This window comes from Rhagoletis pomonella, unplaced genomic scaffold, assembly GCF_013731165.1.
Source record: "Rhagoletis pomonella isolate Grant_MI unplaced genomic scaffold, Rhpom_1.0 Rhpom_scaffold_00004, whole genome shotgun sequence".
NCBI lineage: Eukaryota > Metazoa > Arthropoda > Insecta > Diptera > Tephritidae > Rhagoletis > Rhagoletis pomonella.
In genome coordinates, this window is record NW_023458558.1 from 28,973,854 (window position 1) to 28,997,153 (window position 23,300).

At 33.5% G+C, this 23,300-nt stretch overlaps 1 protein-coding gene across 1 annotated transcript in view; it reads left to right on the top strand.

Moving 5' to 3' along the window:
• LOC118737410 (AF4/FMR2 family member lilli-like) overlaps window positions 1-23,300 on the top strand; it is a gene marked incomplete in the record, with an annotated part of 423,767 nt that overhangs the window by 241,890 nt on the left and 158,577 nt on the right. Inside the window, 1 exon segment of the mRNA XM_036467878.1 lies at window positions 11,376-11,474. Coding sequence (XP_036323771.1) covers window positions 11,376-11,474 — 99 coding nt within the window.

Below are 23,300 nucleotides of genomic sequence, written 5' to 3' on the forward strand. Positions count from 1 at the left end.
CTGCTCCCAAGTGATGTAGTGATTTTCTTATACATATTTGCTTTCTTATTTTATTTTGTTTAGTCGGTTTTGCTTTTTCGCGCAATTTATGTTTGTTTGCAGCTATAAAGTCATCAAGATTGCCAGGCATAGCTGTGCGCATGCGCAAAGCGATCAGCTAGCAGTTGGCAATTGCAAATGCGCTTTTACTTGTCTTTTTTATATACTTATTTGTTTTTTTTTTTTGTAAAATTGGATCTTTTGCTGATAGTACGGCTGCTGTCGTTGTGCTTAAACATAATTCAGTAATGCGGAAGTTTAAACTGCAGATCAATGATCTTGGCTGCATGACTGTCGGTTTTGGCGATCGATCGTTGCTTGCCTAGCTTTCTACTCTTTTCTTTGCATTGCTAGGCTTTACTTCTGCTTTAATTCAGATGCTTTGGGTTCTGATTTGTAAGTAGGTTATTGTCGAATGATCTTGCCATACATTTTTTTATACTCTTTATACTCTCAGCTTGCTGTGGATCTTTTTCGTACTAGTTTTGCATGTGATTAGATCGGAAAACTTAATTATGATAACGATTAATATCCATTTTAAATGATTCCCATTATAAAACGTGGCGATTTGTTTTGGTTGAGTGAACTATTTATTATTTAGCAAAACCAACAAAAACAACAACTACCTACATGATCAAGCTTAAATAGCACTGGAAAAGCTGCACTTACCAGTTGAAGACGTCTGATAAAGAGATGTGGTGATTTCCGAAATAGCTATAACTTCTCCCAGAAATGTGAATTATTATTTTTTCACAACAAATGTCCTTCAAAATGACCTCAAGCTCAATAAAATTGTTAAATATAATTTTTATAAGGCCATAAATAACAAAAATAAATAGCGCTAATAGTTATAAATTTTGCTTAGATTTGCCTCTGGCTTTAAATCAGGTTTTCTAAATTTTATCTGGCATTTCTACAAAAATATTTGATAATCCTCATAAATTTGCTACTTTTTCTAATCTATCATTCAATACCTATTCAGGTGAACAACCGGATCAACGCTACCATATAATGGTTTTGCGTTGTTCAAATTATTTCAAATATTTTTGTTCGTAGCGCACAGTTATTATTAGTTAATTTTGTGTGTGACTCAAACGCAAATTATGTAATTTTTCGCTTTAAGATAAACTGATGATATTTACGGCTTAATTCATATTTTAATGTGCGCAATAATTTATCTTCGAAGTTTCGTTTGTTTGTTGTTTTTTTTTTAAGATCTAAATTCTATTTTACTCAATTAAGATTCAGGGTTCTGTGTGCGTTTATTTATAATCCAAAGTAATCACTTATATTTTTTATTCCGCTTAAAAGTGGCCGTCTTCCGATAATAATTTATTCTATAAAGACTGGCATAGGCCTCAGGTCAAATTAGATTTTGTTTTATCAAAGTCATCTTGCCATACAATAACCACTTAAGTGAAAGAAAGACTATGTCTTTCTGGCAGAGCCTCATCGTTTTTCCTCTACAAATATTTTATATGTATATGCAATACATTTGCTTAAAGCTAGTATGTTGCATACCCACATTAACAAATGTTTCAAGACTGAAGTGAATTCAAATAAAGATAAAAAAGCGAGCACCATTAGTCTGAGATATATTCTCTCTTCATAAAGAATATAAGTTTCGATACATTTTGAATCCCGTCTAGAACAAGTTAAGTATACCTTGTCTTTCATTTGCTAGTTCTTTCCATAGCAGCTTGCAAGTGAGAAGCGATTTTCCGGTGCATTCTTGTTGTGGAAGAGTCTTCTAGGCCGTTCTCTTAATGGGAGTTTGATGCATTTTTTGCCCATGGGCCTCAGGAGACCAGTATATAGCTATAGAAACCTTCTCACTGATCAGATTAACGTCTATGATTTATCTTTGTTCCTTAGATGGGACATGTTTACAGGCCAATTCTGGCTAAGATAGTAAATAGTCTTTCGTCTGACAAATGAAAGGCAGAAGGCAAGATAGTTTGAAAGACTTCTGTTATTCTTGCAAAAAGTCTTAAAAAGTCTTAGTCTGCAGGCTTAAATTTAAACGTAGAATACGTGGTATTGTTAAGAGCATATCCAAGTCAAAAAAGTCCAAAATTCTACAAATTTACTTACTTCTAAGTGTGAATAACTCAGTGAGAACATAAGCTAAAAACCTATTTTTATTTTTATTTTGTACCATTGTTTAATTCTACAGCTTACTAAGTTTTAAAGAATTCAAATTTTGAACAAAAAAGATATTTATTAAAAAAACTTAATATAAAATTGTTTGAGCGCTTGAAAGAAATTTAATTCAAACATGTTGTGGTTGTAGCTAAGGGCGCAGAGATGCCTGTTACTATTTGTTAGCTTTGGGGAAGGCTCGGGCACGAATGCTGTTAAACGCAAAATATAAACTGTGATTTTTCCTAATTACGAAAAAGTATCAAAACAAAATCGATAATAATATCGATAGCAAAGTCGATAACGAAATCGATTAAAAAATCGATAACAAAATCGATAACAAAATCGATAAAAAAAGTGGAAAGACCTTGAAAAACTCGAAACTTTTATTGAGAGTTCAAGATCTGTATGAATAAACAATCGCCTATCGATATTCAGAAAAACCGAGACAATCACCCTATTATTTACTCAACAGCCGTTGAAAATTTTGATATTTTGCCCCAGGGGTCATTCCATGTAAAAGAGGAAAACGACATAATAGTTAAAATGCTCTAACTATCTATATTTCAGTAGTAACCTATTTTCCAATGATTACATTTCATTAATATGTTGAAAAATATTAAAAAGGTAAAAAGAAGTTGTAAACTTTTGTCTATGGAAACTTTTATTTCATGCAAAATTACATGTCCCACCAGTCACAAATTTAAATATTTTTTAATATATCTATGAAGATTATTAGCCTAGGTTTTATTGAAAACGAAAGCGGGTAATTCATATTTTACAACACAAAAAATCTTTTGAGTGCACAAAGGTAAAATCGAGTTTTTTTCAGTGTCCCACCAGACACATTCATTCAAATTATAGTTACGTAAAACTGAGAAATCGTTTTATAAATTATTTATCGTTCTATATTAAAAAATATATTTCGCTGTTGTATAAATTTGAACGACATAGAAATAATTCACAATTGATCAGCCCTCAGGCTAAAATTTAAACTTATTTACATAAAAAATAGCCTTCGGTTTGATTATGGAAGAGATATGCTAATGAAAACAAAAACTGAATTTTTAATAAAATTTTGGATAGTTCATTAATTTTATTAGCATTAATATTAATAAATGATTAGCGCACGAATATATATTTGACTAAATTACATAGCTTTTGAATGGCTGCGTTTAAGCCACGAAAAGGTGATAAACATTCTACATAAACTATAAAAAATTTATACAAATTACTTAATTAAATGCGAATCAACAATTTCTCGTTTGGTATGCTGTTTCTAAATGCAGAATTAGAATGAAAAAAGAAGAAAACTGTAAACAAGAAATCACGTAGAACATAACCGAAATTAAGTGCTATATTAGTCGCCGATTGTTATATACATATTTATTTCTCTGCCAACTAGAAAATTTATAAATAGCCAGCGAATAGAAAAGCCAAAAGGGAGCAAAAATAAAAAACAAAAAACTCAAAGCAATCAAATAATTTCCTTTCACAACATGCACCCTCCAAATAAAGCTGCAGGCCTTATCTCCGCCTAAAAGCTATTGGAGCCGCATATTTGCTGAACCTTTTGCGCAGTAACCTCTTTGCTCTCTCGCCTTACATTTTGTCCGCTTGTTGAGCAATTAAAATGCCAACAAGTTCAGTAATTGTGAGCTTACATGTACCACAAAATTCCATAGGCACAAACTCGAAGCCAATATGTATACGAGCAAGTATGTAGTAGTTACCTACAAGTTGAAACGAAAAAAGGGCCATCATCGAGCCTCAATCGGACAAAAATAACAGCAAAAACAACCAAGAATTCAATAGCAAACAACCAGCAACATAATTGCTTGATTATCTCATCCAATTGTGGTCAATTGCCACCACTGTGACTTGTGTCCTTTTTGCCAAAACATGCCTACATGCAACAAATAAGCCTACATACATACATACATGGAGACATCAGTTACTACATATGTGTGTGTATGTATACCTTTCGCACGTGTGCCGATTTTTGTCTTTCGCTGGTATGTGGCATGCGTGTTCCTTTGCATATTCTGTTGTAATTTTGTGGCTCGTGGTAGCGTTGCACTGGCATTCATACTTGTACATACATATATATATATATGCATGATGTGATGCGTTTGCATGTTGCCATCCGTCGTCCCACTACGTACGAAAAATGCTGTCGCTTTTTGTATGCTCCTTTACATAAGTATGCCGTGAGTAGGGTTGCCAATATTTCCTAAAAAATGTATAGTATATACTTTTTCAAAAAAATCTGAAAAAATATAGTACACTTCATATAAATATGGTATTATATTTAAAAGAAAAAATTAAAACGTTTTTTAAGTGTACATTTTTTTCTTTTGCATTTCCTGTTATATTTCTTTGAAAGTATCATATGCTTTAACGCAATCAGTAATTGAATTAATATAAATCAAAAGTTCATTTTTATTAGTGAGTAGTATAGTCCCTTGTTCCTCCCATCTCGCCTTTTGACATTCATATTAGAAAAAACTCTTTATGTGAATGCCGAAGTTGCAGGTATAGGGCGCAGGAACGAAATAATTTTAAGTAAATTTGGTAATTCAATCTAAGCATTTTTAAAAATGTTGTAATTTTTGGTCTATGGTTCTATTAACAAACTCCGTATGACTTCTTAGTTTAAAGAATATTTATTTCAATATTTTTATTTCAGGATAAAGCTAATCCATTTTAATAAAAATTTTTTGCAAATTACTGAAATACATAAACAATTACTGAAATATATTAATATTTATAATTAAATAAATATAGTATATTTGCTTACTATATTTTTTCCAACAGTATATAGTACGCAGTACGAAAAAATAGTACAATACTATATATTATAGTACGGTTGGCAACCCTAGCCGTGAGTAGCTTTTTAATATTGGCACTAAAGACCACTATAAACGGCAAAAATACAATTTACAAGTTATTTGCTTGCGCATATTTTGTTTCAAGCAACATTGTTTGAGAGTTCTTAATTCTTGTTTTGTTTTTCCTCTTCTTTGTATTTAAATATTCTGCGATTCTCCAAAAATGAAGATCTCTATTAACCGTCGACGTAATTGCATAGCCATGAAAAGTGCTGGACTAAGGGCTTTTAAATTTAAATTCTTTCGTGCAGAATGTTCTGAAAGTTTTGGAATTTTTCAGCGAATTTCTGTTTTGATGACACGCATTTGAGTTTCTGTAATTGCATTACCATAGAAGGTATATTGAGGGAAATAATGCAAATAAAAATGAGTACTTTATATTCGACTATCGTTTAAATAATGCTCGTATTTAAAAGTAATATGTTGATACCGAAACTTAGCACGCACGTATTTGAATGTTCACATCTGAGTATGTGTATGTAAGTGTACATACCCTGCAGGAAATGTATTTAACTATAAGTTAAGTTGAAGTTGATTAGGAAAGAAAATAAAAGGTCACAATTATCTGTATATTTTCTTTGAAGAAAGATAACTATAGATCTGCATTTGTTGTCAACTAACTACTTTTGGACATAAAATATCAATAAGAAAAACAAAATATTTTTCTCATCTGTTCAAATTCGACCTTTGAAAGCACATTTATATGTGTGGCTGTAGGTGAGTGCGCAAAGATGCCATAATTTGTTAACATCCAGAGAGTCAGGGTGGTTCGAATTCCATTGCAAGTTGCAAATTAAATATTAGTTTTTTTTTTGCTTCTATCTTGATTGTTCACTATGCGTATGCTTTTTCAGATCGAGCTCGGTCATTTTAATATGCGCGTAATTGAATTGAATATTTACCGATAATCAGTACTTTCTTTGATGTTTATAGTATATTTTGTTCCCCCTCAGCGTAGGACTACAGAAATTGTGGAAGGGATTGCCGAATTTTCAATTCTCGTGGCACAAAAATGTGGGTGGCTTCGTCCAGGGAGAATTTAATGTTCCTGTGGTCCGTAGAACAGGTCGTTGTGAACCCTTCCGTCCGAAATACGAGATACCTGAGCAGAAGAAAACAGCGTGAAGTCGAGAATTTCCTCCCTGGTAGAAGTAATAAGCGTTCGCCCTCCCATTCCCTTCCCACGGAGCCTCCAGAGACTGTCGGCTATACCCTCTGGCATCGGATTGTACTACCTTCACGAAGTCATAGTTGATAACTCCCTTAGTTTCGGTCAGAGGAATGAAGGAGTGTGTATAAAGCTATATCAGCGCTTTCCGATACAGTTTCTCGCTTATCTCTAGCCTAATAACCTTCCAGTCATGCATGCAGGTCATGAATTTGAGAAGACTCGGCAGATGAAAGGGTAGCTCTTTCATCTTTTCTCTCCTTGGAGGTGGGCCAGGATTCTCCTTTTTGAAGATGGCGCCGTCCTCTCTACCCCGGTACAAAGTTCTCCTTTCTAGCGATTTCTCTAAAAATTTTGGTCCTGAGCTTTTTTCTAGAGGAAGAAAGCCCTCTTATAACAAATTGAAAGGCCGTTACTTGTTCTGATACGATTCTGCCTGTAGTTTCCCTCCGAAGGTAAAATTCGGAGATTTTCCATCGTAGAGCCGGTCGTGCAGGCCATTTCCTAAAGGAGACGACTTCGCTTCCGCGGGACTCGGGTTACCGCCTGCAGAAGAGCCAGTTATGGAAATTAGCTTCGACAACCGGCAATTAAATTTTATTATGAAAACTTAACTGATCTATTCGTGAGTATTAAAAGTGCCTTCTGCTCATCTCAATAAATATTAAAGCATCTAACGAGTTTTAGTTAGCTGTTGGAATTGAAATTGATAAATTTCGATTGTCATAATATGTACATTAGGGTGTATCACCAAAAAAAAAGTTGCGGTTTTCCAACGGAATTATTATGTTTTAAGATTCCACTAAAATATTTCAGAAAAATACTAAAATTTACGTAAGCTAGACGGATTTGAAAATATCTCCAAAAATAATATTATGTTGATTAAGTTATACATTTTTTAAACATTTTTAAGCGCACATTTTTAGCTTAAATTCTTCTTTCATCTGAGACGATTTTTAGAAAAAACATTTTTAACAACTACTTTTTAAGCAAAAAAAACAAAACCGACTTCAAATCTCATATAAAAATTAAAGATTATCGTTAATTTCTTTATGATCCAATGATCGGTATGGGACCACCTGTGAGGTAACACCTTTCCTTTAAAAAAAGAATTATAGAAATCGGTTAACATGGTCCAAAGTTATGCGGTAACATACATAAAAAAAAAATATTTCGACGAACTGATAACTTTCTCCTTTTTGTGAAGTCGCTTAATAACTAGATTTTTGGTGGTATAATCAATTAGGTCCAGCTCACCTAAATTTTCACGAAATATTTTGGCGGAAGTCTTAAAATACGAATATAATAAGTTTTATATTTCTTATGGAAAACCGGTGCCATTTTTTTTTTGTATGGACAGTGATGCATCCTAATGTATATCCATATACATATATCTATGTATTTTGAGAGTTTTAAAGGGAAGGATTTTTTTTTTGAAATTTCCCAAGCGAGTCATCAAAGCAAAGATTCGGAACTATTTTCACGAAATTCAGCATTGCTAATAACAAAGTTAAAATAGTAATCTTAAAATATTATAATACGAACTTGTGGTTCCCAACAAATGCTGCTGTCATCTCAGCAATGACCATAAAAGCGCAAATATTTGTTAATTCCTGAACAAAACAGCTAGTGGCAAGTAGCGAACGATAGCACAAATATGGCCAATTGGCTAAACTACAACTGTAACCTCATCGGCAGCAACATTTGTTCAACAACGACAACAACATGACAGTCCTGTTCCATGGGTGTGTATGTGATTAGCGATCGTGCTGCGATAAAATAATTGACCATACATATTGCAAATATGTATTAAGCTGCTATCGGGAGCTAAGCTGAGGCTGAGGCTGAGGCTGAGGTGAAAGCCCCCAAAAACGGCAACACGCAGTGAGTTGATGTGTGCAAAATGCTGTGCCAACTATGCTTGCTTGGAATTTTATGGAATCGCGCAGTTGAAACCTTTTAACAACCTTTTATGGTATTGGTAATTCCATTGGACTTGGTTACCGTTGACAGCATCCTAAGCAGCACAAAGCGACACGTCGCAGGCTGATTCCAATCGTTGGCTGGGTGACTTATCTTAACCGGGATCATACCAAAAAGGATGAAGAACACTTGACTATTAAGCGGCATGAGAACGCCTCACGCTGTGAGGTTGGCTAAAAAAAAAGGAAGCCGAACAATTTTATTTTATTGCAGCCAAGTAAAGGCAGTACTAATGTATTTGTTGTTATTGCTGGTGTAGTAAGTGTAAATGAAGCGCGAATGCATAAGTAGTGCCTAGAGCTACATAGACCAAATTATGTTTGAAAGTAAGGCGCGCCGTCGACAAAACAAGTATGCCATTCAGCCTCGAGTTTGGCGGATTTAGTAGCTACTGTGTGTGAGCTTGGCAGCCGGCATGTGAGTTGTTCATCATCATCATCATCACCGCCTTCATTATCTTCTTTCTGGCGCAACGCCGCAGAACAAACAGTCTAACTAAACGCGCATGAAGCTTTAAATGGTCTGTTAAAAGGGTTTCCGCTACTGGCGACTTTTTACTAACTTAAGCTATTAAGTTGGTTAACTTGGTGTTCTCAGTCGTAGCCAGTCAATGCCGTGCGCGCGCGCATCTATTTGTCGGTAACGGCGATGGCATTTCGCTGTAATGGAATTCCAGTAATGCTCTGGTGTATTAACAGCTGCGGCTGCCTATAATGATCGGTCGCGCAAACGCTGTTGCTACATATGTATGTACATAGATGGAGTGCCGTCGCAGGACAGGAGCTGCGCTTGCGCTTTCGACTGCAAGTAAGTGCTGAATAAAGTGATTTTGTTGTAGCGTCGCCGCTTAAATGGCATTTGGCGAAAAACGCTGATCATATTTTCCACTATCTACGGGTTTATTCATAACCTCTGTTAGTCTAAGTAGCTACGTTTTATAAGTAACTTTAGTATAAATTAAAAACTTTACAGCAAATTGTTTAATGCAGCCAACGAATGCGAAACAAAGCGCTCAAAGTTTTCCATGAATTTTGTTAAAAAAAATCGTAGAAATGGAATAGAATATTGAAAATCAATATTTTTCGAACCGAAAACTCTGTGTTTCTTTAGAAGTCTTCCAATTATAATACCCAATTGCTTATTTAACCATCTTTTAATAGTAACTATTTATTATAGGTCCCTCAAAAACCCAAAAAAATGCATTGGGTGCCCATGAAAAAGGTGAAATAAAGAACTGGTTATTATTATTGGAAGTCTGCTGAAGAGAAACAGAGTTTTCCGATCGAAAAATACTGATTTTTTCCCATATAAAATACATACATATAAAATTTTGAGCGACCTCTAAATATATATTTCAAAATAAGAAAAAAAAACGGAGTCTATTTTTTTCGGCTGTACTATTTTCATGTGCACTTTTCTACAACCCTAGTCTACATACGTATAGCTGTGCCTCTTGCGGTTAATCAGCTGAGTTAGCGGAGATTTTTGCGGGGCGATATTGAAGCTTTTGCTGGAAGACATTTTCTTAACACAGTTTTGTTATCAGTTAAAAATGAATCGAATTCAAAACACTGCATGGACTAAATGATTGGAATCAAAAAAAAACTACCTCATTTCTTTGCCAGAGAGCAGCTTAGAAACAGTAACTGAAACTACCGTTCACAAAATGTTACTTACTTGTGACACTTCTTTCACTTTTTTTTATTACTCTCCTATAAAAAGAGAGTTTATTTTATCACAAAGACCCTTTGAATCAAAGTTTCAAACTTTTTGCGGAACTTTGAAAAATCAAGAAAATTTAATCCGAATTTCCAACTTTTTCATCTCAATTTAGAGCTAAGTATGCATTTTTATATCCCATGACATTTTTTTATAATAAAAAAATCTAGTTTAACGCGTCCAAAAATCGCGTTAAAAAATGTGTTTCCATTTTTTGCAGTTTTACCACATAACGAATGCAATTTATTGAAAATCGGGTCAATTATACTGTAATTAGTTTGTGAATGGGCTGTTGTTTCCATAAAACATTCACGTTTATATGAAAAAGCCACAGAACTCGTCAGCAAACAAGTAGATATTAAAAATTAACGCAATGACTTTTATTAGAATGAAATTGTATGGCCTATAAAACTGCATACCTAAAAAAAGATGAATTTTCTTTTTTAATTTGAAACATTGATTTAACTATAGAAAGGAAAAAATCTCTGGAGTATTAAACAAGATCACCTCGAGAATGCTAGTTTGAGTCACTGAATATATAGTAGGGTGATTGACTCGGTTTTTTCCAAGTGATTTTTTTCCTTGCCGGTCGAAACCGAAAACCGCTAATACGATTAAAAGAGTATTTTAACTAATTTAAGAAGTCCAGGACGAGTTGAAGTTCGAAGGTCATTTAAAGATTGAAAAAGGCACACCCGGGAAAAAAGTTACAAACACAAGTTACGTACTTTTATCCTCTGCACCTGAATTTGTAGTAAAAACACGAATGTTTCATTAAAAAAAATGGACTTCCGGTCAGTTTAACCCATTTCCGTTCGAAACCGGAAAAGGGACGGGTGGTTTAGGATCAGGGTAGATTTTAGAAAATACTTATAAAAAGGCAAGGATAAGATTTTAAACAACTATGCAAAAAATTGGGTTGATACCAGAACTTTTAAATATTTACTAGACCTAATGTTTATTTTATTATTTATCCAAATACGAGTAACTGACTTTGTTCCATTTAGTGTTCTCTTAGATGAAAGCCATTCCTAATTTTAATAGTTTTATTCAAATTTTGGCTTTTATTAAAACAAATATACGATTTAACCAGGTTTTTTGAAATTGCCTTTCGAAAACCGGTTTTTGAAAAATGTCGAATAATCGAACACCCTAATATATGCCCACTAGTTATCGTTTGATGCCAATATTTCAACATATAAATTAATTTCCATTGCTTAGATAGCTAATAACAGCCAATTTCACGAAAGCAATTTAAGTGAAAAATTATTTTAATTCTTTGAATTTTATGTGGAAACTGACAGCAAATAAAAAATCATTTTCCATTTAATTGCTGGTGAAACCTGCTGTTAGTCTAATGAAATATGTTTATTTATCAAGCTCTTTTCTTGGAATATCCATTTCTAATTAAGTGTTTCATTTTATTTTTTTAGGTAATTGGCAACTCGATTGACTTTCGTGAAGAAAATGAAAGCGTCTACGGGACTATAAAGAATCAAACAATAAAACCAAGCATGGCCTTCGATTCAGAAGTAAGTTATGACCACGAGTCCCTAAAACAAAACAAAAATACATTAAGAGGAGAAAACTAGTGCACGCAATTTTTACATTTGTTTATGTTTTTTTTTTCATTCACTATACGGCTTATATTCTCTATTTGCAATTTTTTCAAAATCAATTTCTTATATACAAATCCAGTTAAGACTTAGTTATCAAAAATCAACGCGAATTGCTAGAATCTACTGGGCTATAAAACTGCATGCTTAGAATTTTTCAAAAAATTCTTTATAAAGAGTTTGTTGTTGTAAATTTTTGTTGAATTTTTTTAAATTTCTATACAAAGTTCAAAATTTATACATATATGGTTTTTGTTAGATAGTGCGCCATGCTGTCATAAGAAATAATAAACATAAAATCAGAAAAGTAGCCAAACTGGTAAAAATGCGGTGTATCTATTATTTTTCACATGACTATACATATAGCGAATCGAATTGACAACGCTATAGCCTTTTTCCTCATCCAAATTTCTCAAATTTGTACAAAATGCACCGAACGTTTTATACTGAAGTGGACCCTTAAGCCGAATATGTATATCGAAGTGCTCTCACCAGTGCCTACAGTCTTACTGCCGTGAGCCAAGGCTTCAGATGCACCCCACAGACAATGCCCACAATTCCAGAAAAATCAAATCCAAAACCGTTGAACCGTTTAATTAATTTGTGATAATCAACCCCCATTGAAATATCAGAATAAATATTTAGAAAAAAATTGGCCGAAGTTAAGCAATAACCATTCGCTTTTCTTTCCTTTCTCTAAAGCTAATCCACGGGTTATCAAAAAGAAATTTAAATAAATGATTGAGCAACAGTCGAGAGTTTGATATGAGAAGAGTCCAAATTTACATTACAAATTAAATAAGAATGAGATTGTGCAATTATTTGCATAACTGTTGCTTTGAACGTTGATTATTCTAGCGCTGTTGACGCTTATTTCTTTTTAATTTTTATTTTTTTTTGCATCTATTGCACATTCTGTCTTGTTTCGTCTGTCTTTATTAGTTTTTTTATTACCTTTTTCTTTAACAATTTATTTACATTTCAATTCTCTTCCTTTTTCTCCTCACTCCTTTTCCTGGCGCTTACGACTACTTTTCCGCTCGTTTACTACGTCACATTTGGTAAATGTATTTTTTTGTTGCTGCTACTGCTTTTGTACTTACTTTATTACTTGACGTTCAACGCTTTTACAGCAAATAAATTATAGCTCGCACACTCACCCACACATTCGCTGGCTGGTATTTAAGTGGTATCTATGTATGTACGTGAAATGTGGCTGTTGCACGTAGCGCCTCAGTGCGTCTCTATGCTGGTTGCAACATTCGTATGAGATGGTGTAGCACTTCGTCATTTTCACTGCAATGAAGTGATTGCTGGCTAAATATGCAAACACACTCGCATAAACATTTATGCAAAGCGACAGCTAGACAATGAGAGGTACAAACAATGGACAAGAATGCCGTGTTTGCACGTCTGTATTGCAAATTGCCAGCCGTTGCTGGTGGCGTGTCTTGCCTTCAGCTCTAAAATCACTTGCACTTTTCAATCTGAATATGCAAACACACATAGTACACTTACACGTATGTATGTATACTTGCATATATGTACATACATACGTACATATTAAACTATGGATATGAAAGTTTTTTTTTAATTCTATTCTTAGTTTCTTATCTTTTCGTTGGTCATTTGCATCTTTCGTGCATTTTCCACTTCCACTCACAATTTTCGTGTATTACAATGAAACGCCAGTGCTATTTCCCCACCCTTAAGCTTCACCCACTGCAACAACACAGAAAATTTTGTGTTTTATTGCTCCACTGGAGACATCAACTGGCTGACAGCGCACTGACTACCGTTTTGCATTTAGTTGCATGATTTAGTGCGTTCGTTCACTTGAAAGAGTGCAAATGTGTGTGTGCTCGTGAAACAAAAGATTTTCACTGCACATCCTAGATAACAGCAGCAACAAAAGCAACAAAGTACTTTTTCGCTAACTGGTTACTGGTCTTTCATTGTTTCAGCAGACTTCCTTCTGTCTGTCCAACACCTGCCTCACTTCCATCAAATCCCGAATCACTCATACTGAAATCCTCTTTTCTTTTGCTCTTTCCTACTGACCTCATAGAAACAGTGCAGGCCAATAAGATATCCCAAATTCGGTTAAGCGATAAATTGGAAGCGCCACCGAAAAGACCTATCAAACTTTGGGAACATTTTTAAAGATTTCATAAGGAAAGAAGGTACGTTTCTCGATCCAGTATCTCCCAAATTAATCAGGATATTGTTCCAGATGTAGATGGGAAAGCCCGTTACTACCTCTTTTAGGTAAATGAAGAAAGACGATTAAACATTTTTTAAAAGAGACTTCGACTGGGCATCGATCGTATCCTATCTTATTTCATCTCATCTCTCATTTTATCTCATCCCATCTCATCTTATCTTATCCAATTTTATCCAATCTATTTTTATCTCATCTTATATTATATTATGTTATCCCATCTTTTGTTATCTTATCTTATCTAGCTTTAACTTAACTTAGCTTATATAAATTTATCTTATTTAATTTCACCTTATCTTATATTATCTTTTCTCTTGCCTTATGTTATCTTATCTTGTCTTATGTTATCTTATCCTATCTTTTATTATCTAATCTAATTTTATCTTACCTTATCTTTTCTAATTTTATTATATCTTATCCTATCTTATCTTGTCTTGTCTTGTCTTGTCTTATCTGATCTTATCTAATTTTATCTTAACTTGTATTATCTTATCTGATCTGATCTTATACTCTTTTATATTATCTTATCTTATCGTATCTTGTCTTATCATAACTTTGCTTTCCTTTCTTTCACTTTGATTTCCTTGAATTCACTTTCCTTATCTTATCGTATCGTTACTTATCTTATCGTATCGTATATTATCTTATGTTACCTTATCTAACCCAGTTTGCCTCAAACACGCCAAACACTTGGCAACATTTATGTTTTGTTACACAGCACTGTCCACCACTGTATCTTCTCTTACCCGCTGCCCCTACGACTGCCTTCTTGTGCAACTTCCCTTACGGTTTTATATGTCGCCGCCAACGAAAAAGATTTACGACTTGGAACGCAGCGTTGTAAAGTGTTTAAAAGCTAATGAATTTAATTAAAGTTGTTTAGCGGCATCGCCGCTTTTAACCAACATCAACACCGTAGCCAACATCAACACACATACTTGCCTCCATTCGCTTCTAAAAGTCTCGCTTTCGCCTTGTTTGGAATTGAAATTTTAATAATGGGCGCCTTTGTTTTGTTGCTTGGCGATTTTGCGATAAGTACTTAAGGATTTGAATTTATTTATTTATGCACGCGAAAACACAGTGACAAACACCACAGTACGAAACTCCTTACTTAAGCACTCCTACGCCTGTGCATACATACTTATGTACATATGTATGTGTTTAAGTGTGAAGGTGCATAACAACGCGTATGACTTGTTGGTTATTTAGCTTATGGCCTAACTGACAAGCAGACAAACGGACAGATAGACTTATTGGTTGTCTAAATAACTGGCTCTTTAACTGGGCCTACGTACATACATATACTTCCATACGTAACTATGTGGTATGAAGCTTTTTTGACTTACAACTGGCCTGCGTGACTGCGTCTACGCTTGGTTGTGGCGCTCTGGTTAACATCGCCAACACACACACTCTATACATAAATGTTTAATTCGTTTAAATAGCTTTAGTTTGCACGCCACTCAACTCTCGCTTTGCATAGATAAAAATCCGTGTTAGCATTGTTTTTGATTTACTTTTCATGGCACTTTTTTTAGTACTAATTCGGGTTGTTAAATATTTTGTGTACTATTCGTGCGTTGAATTTCTAAGTGTGCTCGTCGTTGGCTGGTTGAGATTTTAATTACAAAAAAAAAATTTGCGATATTTGAAAGCCTGTGGGTATTGGGTGCTTTAACAGGCACCTATGAACAGTTAAAAGTTGGTGGGCATCTTGCGAATGTACTTTGTCATGTAAAGTAAGGCAAAGAAGAGTCAGGCATAAGGCGCTAATAAATTCGTCCAACTAAGTTGTATTAATTATTTTGATTGCTTTTCAAGTTTGCATGTTCAAGTTTGTTATTAAGAAAAAAAAATTAGTTTTGAATGAAAGTTTCGCGGTTTTGTATGGATTTTTTTAGACTAGTTCATTTGGTAGAAGAAGTTCAAGAAGATCTCTCTACGAGTACTCCCTTCATCAGTTTAATCGCACGCTTTTTATTCTTATTTCGATGTTTTTAGAGCCCACGTACAGTATGTATATAATTTCATCTTTAGTTTTGCCACAAACCCTCCGGGAGGGCGTCTTTATTGCCTGAATAAAAATGTTTGCCACATAAAAAGATCCTGCATTTATGGATGTAGGGACATACAAATAATGCTGAAGGTATAGTCAAAATAATGGAACTATTGTTGGTTGCTCTAAGCTGGTACAGCGTTTTATGTACACACATAGGTACCACATCCAATCAGTAGCCTAATTCTCAAGTCAGCTCCTCGGATCAGTATTTAGACGTTAAGTGCTCTACTACTGGTTAACAGGTCTATTCTGCGCTGGTAATAAAAAGTTTGTAACCGGTAAATAAAATTGTTGTCAATTTTTAAACCCTTTTCACATTCTGTGTACTCTTGTAATCGGTAAATTTTGTTACCATCTCATAAGCTGGTAACAAATTATTGCCCCGTAAAATATGCAATGCCAGGATTTGCACAATTCTTCATAGCTGAATTGCTGAATATTTTAACTGCATTACCAACGTACCTAGAATCGCGGTGACAAGAACTGGTAACATTTTTTGGTAATACAATTTTCCGGTTACAAAATCTTCGGTAACGTGCAGAATAGACCTGTAAAGCTCTATTTCTCCTGAAAAAAAACTGTTCCAGCAACATCGTGAAGTTGTTCAGTGGGTTGTACTTGTAGCTAAGTGAAAGTCGGTATGTAGTTGTTGTCTTGTTGATGCTTGTATGTAGACAGGGCTGGATATTCCGTATTAATTACATTGCGTTTGGTTTTCTTTCCGTAAATCAATTCTGGGCTTCGTAACGTCAAATGCATTATTTGGCTTGGCGTTTCCCTGCGGTAACAAGGCGGCCAATTTACCGAAAAGAACCAGTACTTTACCTGTGAGAATTGGGCATTTGTTTGCTTCGAAAATGTTAGCTTTCAATCAGTAACTAAGGAATCGGTCTAGAGGTAGGCAACAAATGAGACTAACATCTTTACTATTTACTTATTTGCCAAATATGCCTCGACGATTACTATTATGTTACAAAAAAAAAAATGGGTTTGATTAATTTTTTCTTAGCTCCAGGCTCTTTGTATGTATGTGGCGATGGAAAATAATGGAAAAAATTTCAAAGCTTGATTTACAAATACTCAACACAATAGGTTTAAAATGTCTTGAAGTTCTTGTGATAATACATAAATTTATACCATTCAGTTAAAAGCAAAAACTGACCAAGCTTTTCATTAATTTAATTATTAAATATTATGGATTATAAACGCAATGCCAACGTCTTCTAAGAATTTAAATTCTTTTAATTCATCGTTGTACTTGTTGAACTTCTCGTTGAGGAGTTTCAAACCTTTATCTATTTCCGAAAATCCATTTTTTGATTCATTCGTCTTTTTCGTTTTGTAGTCTATTAACAAATAATATCTTAGTATTTCAAAACCTTTATTGATTACATTCTTATTTCTTTGATGTCTTAAAAATTCCTCAAATCGAATTAAATTAAAGCACATTCATACTAAGTTAAGTAATAAATTATAGCCTCGCACCCAGAACTAATTTACAATAAAAATACTTAAAGCAATTTGCATTCTCTTGATCGCGCGCCATTGTTTAAATAGCAATAAACTGTCATAGAGCAGGTAAAGAAAGAAAGAAGGCAATTAATTGAGTCGCAAATTGTCTGCGCGCGTGCGATTATTAATTAAATCACTAAACTGCTAATTATAATGCCAATGGCGCTACCACTGCTATGACGACGCTGTAAAGGCTCCTATTACTGCTATTATTTGTACTGGTGCTGCGGCCCACACGAAACTGCATATAGTGACATTGTGTCATTAGAAAAAATTCGAAGTGAGCGAGAAATTTAAAATGCTAAGAGACAAATATTGACAAGTTCAGACGTGAATTTATTTATATATATAATGCGCACGCACACACACCTAGCTGGAAGTTTTTCCCTACGGGGACACCGAGAACTAGTGAATCAAATTTCTAGTTCCATACTAGATCTTTATCGCCAAAAACGAACCAGTCCGACAGTAACTAGATCCCCAGTCCAGTCCAAAATCGGCGAAATGTGGTACTTTTAAAAATCTACTTTATTTCACTTTTTTCATTAGAAATCTCTATCTAAGGTGGCGAATTAAGAACTGGTTCGTAACTGTAGCAAAAGGGCGGCTTTTTCATTCAAATACGCTTTCATTCTGCACTTCGCAGATGCTTTTTCTTAGCTTGATAATACAAAAACAAAAAAATTTGTTAACATTTTAACATCTTGGAATCTTCTGGAATCTAACCAATAACAGTGAGCACCTCTGAAAACTCAGCTTCAGCCAAAGGTATGTATGTACATATATAAAAGTTTGGCACTAGTGCGTTTCCCGACAGGGTCTGCATGCATGTAGAAACGCTATAATGTGTGTGTGTGTGTCATATAAATCAGCATACAATGCATGCATATATTCCAAAGTGACAGTGCATTACTGATGTATTTGTCATTATTCATGCAACGCTTGTGCTGCATAATTGACAGTTATGCGATGGAGAGAGAGTAATAGCGTAATACAAGTGCATGCCCCACAGCAACAACTGACTGGCTGGTGCATAAATACTTGTAATTCCAAATGGCATTCAGGTGCCTCATACGGCCTGTCATCCCCCTCAACAACTCGAACTTTGTATATGTAGTTATGCTTTGAATGAATTACAACTTATTGGCGCCGTTGATTATGACTGCAATTTGCTTGCAATAAAAATACCACTATTTAATTCGTGTTGACTCGTTAACGCAATTAAAATGCCCAACAACTGGGAAGTATTATGCAAATGCGGGCATTAGGGTAGTTCACGGCTTCTTTTTTTCAGCCACCTCCAGAATTGAAGAATATTGAAAATAAGGTGAGCCATATTTTTTATTTTGAAATCGGGTAATATTTAAAGTGCCGCCGCACAGTGGTTTCAAGCTGGAAAATTTTGTGTTAAACAGCTTAGAGCCTGAATTTTTAACTATTTGATTTATTTCTTTTAAATGAACGCTAAAAAAATGTTAAAGAGATTCGTCCAGTTCGATTTTTGAATTTTTATTTGTTAATATCAAATGTTTTTTGTGCAAAGTGCAGGGAAAGTAGCAGTTTTGAGGAAAATCGGTAAAATCGGTTCTCCTATTCCAGTTATGATGTTACAAATAAAAACTAACTTAAACAATTATAAAGTCCTCGAATCGAAAAATATTGTACAATAAATATTTAGAAAAAAAAATTAAATTTAAGATTTTTTCATTTGAATTTCTGGAATTTTTAGGCATGCAGAGCCTATAAAATTTTAGTACGAAGAAGTGCATGTGTCATGTGGTTTTTAATTTTTTTTTTTTGCCGACGGAAAACCGACGCTATTTCTTTATCACTTTATTATGGCAATTTTTTTGCGCATTCACTAGTTTCTGTTATGTAACAAGAGTATCAATTTCCTTCAAAACTGCTACTTCTGCCATTTTCTAAAATTCCAACAATTTATTTTCCTGTGTATTTTTGTCCCACCCTAATATACATACAAACATACATATATGCATGTGTGAGGTTTAAAATCGTTTGTATTCCTACTATTTGCACTACACCAAATACCAAGTGCATAACTGCGGACATTATTGCAATCAATATTAATCGCTTTTGACCCTTTTTCAGTATTTTGAACGCTTGAGGTATACCTCTGCGCGCTCCCAACAGCCAGTTAATTACAAAACTTTTCAATGCATTTAAATGAATCGAACAATTTATGAATGTGAAATAATTTTTCTATGCCTATACTCTATTCACTATGGCAAAGCAAGTTTACAAATTTCATTGCTAAGTGAAGATGTGCATTTAATCATCGATTTTAATAATGACGTCTAATTAGCCTCCGATTGTACTGTAGGGAATTAGTTGGAGAGTAATTGATGACAAATAGTGCCTCTTGGGGACCAACCCGGGTGCTTTCTGCTTATAGGCCAATTGTGAAATTGCATAATTGCAGTTTATTAACCGACTTCCAAAAAAAAGGAGGAGGTTATCAGTTCGTCGGAATATATATTTTTTTTATGTATGTTACCGCATAAATTTGGACCACGTCAACTGATTTCTTCTTTTTGCATCGGGAAGGTAGTGTCTCAGAAGTGGTCCCATACTAATCTCGTTTAGATCCGATCATATATATATCAATATATATATATATATATTTTTATATGAGAATTGAAGTCGGTTTTTTTTTAGAAATTACTTGTTTTAAACCTTTTGATATTACTAAAATAAAATAACATAATATAATATAAAATAACACAGCATAACATCGAACAATATAGTATGACATATAATGTAACATAAAATCAAATTAACGTAGAAAAACATTATTTAAATTAAATTATATATTTGGATTTTCTTTTACACACCGTGTCATAATTTTGAGCGCGTACCACACATTGACAAGTATCAATAACACTTTTTCGTGTTATTCAGTTTTAGCTATTTGTTTTATAAAATATAGATTTTCTTTAACAAAAACCGCATAAATCCAAGTTTCAAACTTTATGCAATATTAAAAAAAAATCAACAAATTTTGGCAAAAATTTCGAGTAGCTAGAACTACTGCTGATTTTTGGTAATTTTTTTCAGACGGATTTGGGCATCTTGCTCCTTACGAAATATGTATGCTCGATGAGCTATGTATGTATGGAAGAAAATTAGCGACACCAGAAAACATTGCGAAATCTTTCTAAAAACTCGAATTAAAAAAAAAATTCAGAATCGTTTTTATTTTATTTTTTTTTGTGTAATATTGCAGAAACTTATGTTAACATATATGTTTGTTGTTAAAAAAAAAACTTCATATGGTTTTATAAAAAATCAATAAAATCAAATAACAAAAAATAAATAAATTGTTAAACCTTTTCAATATTTAGTGCGCTTACAATTATGATACGAGGTGTATTATTATTATTATTTTATTACTTTTCCAACAGGGGCATTTCAATATGAACGCTAACAATTTTTTTTTCCTTACATTTGATTTACATTTACTTACTTGGTAACCAAACACGGTTCGCCTGCTGTGCTGCATTCAATTTGCGGTTTTTGTAAGCTTTCCAATCAGTTTTTGTCATTTTTCGTTTCATGACTTTATTTAAATTTGTTTTCGAGCCTAAGTGACAAAAAAGAGTAATAAAAAACGAAAATTAATTTAAATTCCATTTTATTAGCTTTTGTGAAATTATTGAAGTTGAACTTTTGGCCGCCAATCAAATACATTTTAAAAGTGCTGACATGGGAATGGCAACATCTGCGTACATACGTACATATATGTGTATATAAATATAATGGGAGGTATGTATGTGTGTATGAACTTAATGTTATATACAGCTATAAAACTTTGTTAAAAACAAGTTAATATATACAAATTTGCTTCTAAAAAATACGATTATGGCATATTGAATCGTTATTTAAATGAAAAGCTGCTTCGCCAAGGCTAATGAAATTTAAAAGCCACCCGCTAATAAAAGTTTCTAATCATATTTCAGTGCATGACTATTTTTTAGTTTTTAACTCATTTTTAAATTTTGCACGACTCAAGGAGGCCTTTTACATTAGGGGTATTTTTGAAATCTTGAAAAGCCGTTGCACGTAGCACGGATTGCATTTGCAAACAGACAATAATAAAATACATAAAAAACAACATTTCCTATCGCTGCAAAATATGCGACGTGGAAACCCATTTATATATATTTTGCAAAAATGCATAGCAATATAAATGCGACTCTGCGCTAGTTGTTTTGTTGTTGGAATTGCTCTCTCTCATTTCGGCCACTTAATTTTTGCGGCTGTATCTTTTTATTGTATTTGCTACCTATTCATGCCACTATTTTGCAATGCGGGGGGAGGCTCTCGTACTCTTGCAAATTTGGAATAGTATTTTTGCATTCCATACAATCTGTGCTACCTGCAAGACTTCGAGAATACCCCTATTATTTAAGTGAGTGCATTTGGTGTAGCGATTTTTTTTCTGACATGCACAGCCTTGTATTGGTTAAAAAATATTTTGAGGAAAATTTAACTTTTTTACATACACATATGCCTTTTTAGCATATACAAAATTCAGCATGTTCAGTAGGGTGTTCCTTAAAATATCAACATCATTGGGCGCCCATATATTGTGTTTCACGTAAAAAAAAATAGACATCCACGAAAATTTCAAAATTAAAAAAAAAAATTAGGGGTTCTCACTAGGGTTTTAAAAACGTTTAAACTTTTTTTAAACCGTAAATTTTGACTTTGACCAGCTATAACTCAGCTGGTTTATGAATTCATATGAATAAGTTTCGAAACATGTAAAATTTATCAGATTTCAAGTAAAAATTTGTACGAAATAAAAAATCAATTTTTTCAAACCCTGTTCTGAGGAATACTCTTGGATACATAGTAGTTGACCAACCAGAATTTCTTACAGCTATACTGATATTACGAGTTAATGGTAATACGTAACGACCACGAAACCTTAATTAGCCTCCGACTGCAGCACTGTTTTGATCAATAATCTCTCAACCGAAGCTCAGAGATTAGGCCTTCACTAGAAATGTCAGATCGAAAAAAAATCGATTTTTGAATTTTCGAAATTGTGTTCTTTTCATTTTTGATCACAAAAGAGAAAAAAATGTATTTTACCTTTTAAAAGATGTATTCTGCATACAAGCTTACGTGGTAACTCTATATTTCACGCCATAATTACCCATTTTGAAAAAATTCCAGATTAATGTATGTGTTTCGAATATTAAATCAATAAAATGCATCTCAATAAGTTACAAAACTGCATACTAAATTTTTTTCTAAAATGGGTAAGCAGGAAGTGGGAATTTTTAAGAATTGAGCCGAATAAATTATTTCATCATACTTTTTTCTATAATTTTTTATTGAAATATTCAAATAAAATATTTTGTATCATGTTAACTCTTAAATGTGAGAAAATAGTGAAGTCCTTTCGATAAATGAAACGAGTTATTTAACGTGAAAATATCAAGGAATCGCATAAAAATATAACTACAGTTATTCAAAAGCAACCTGATTCGTCTTAAAAAAAAACGTCTAATGCATTTAAAATATGAGTGTTACCGCAAAAGAGAAACCCAGAAGTCTGAGCGGTTCAAAACTGATATGACAATTTTGTAGAGTTATTTTTAAAGGACTTCCCTTGAAAATTTTATAGATTTCTATGGCAAGCCATAGATAAGTATGCTGCAATTGAGGAAAAATCGAATGCTGATTCTTGCATTTTTTGGATCGATTCACAGATCGAATCGGAACTAAAAAATCGAATCAGATTGATTTATTTTCTATATAAACGATTTAAAATTGTCATCTCTAGCGCCCACAGCAATCTGTTAAGCAGCTGCGTAAATAAATATAAAATATTCAAAATAATCTCGTTCGTTCGAACAAAAACGTTTCTATGAGTGCTTCTGGCTCTTAAAAAGATTTGATGTGCCTACAGTCATAC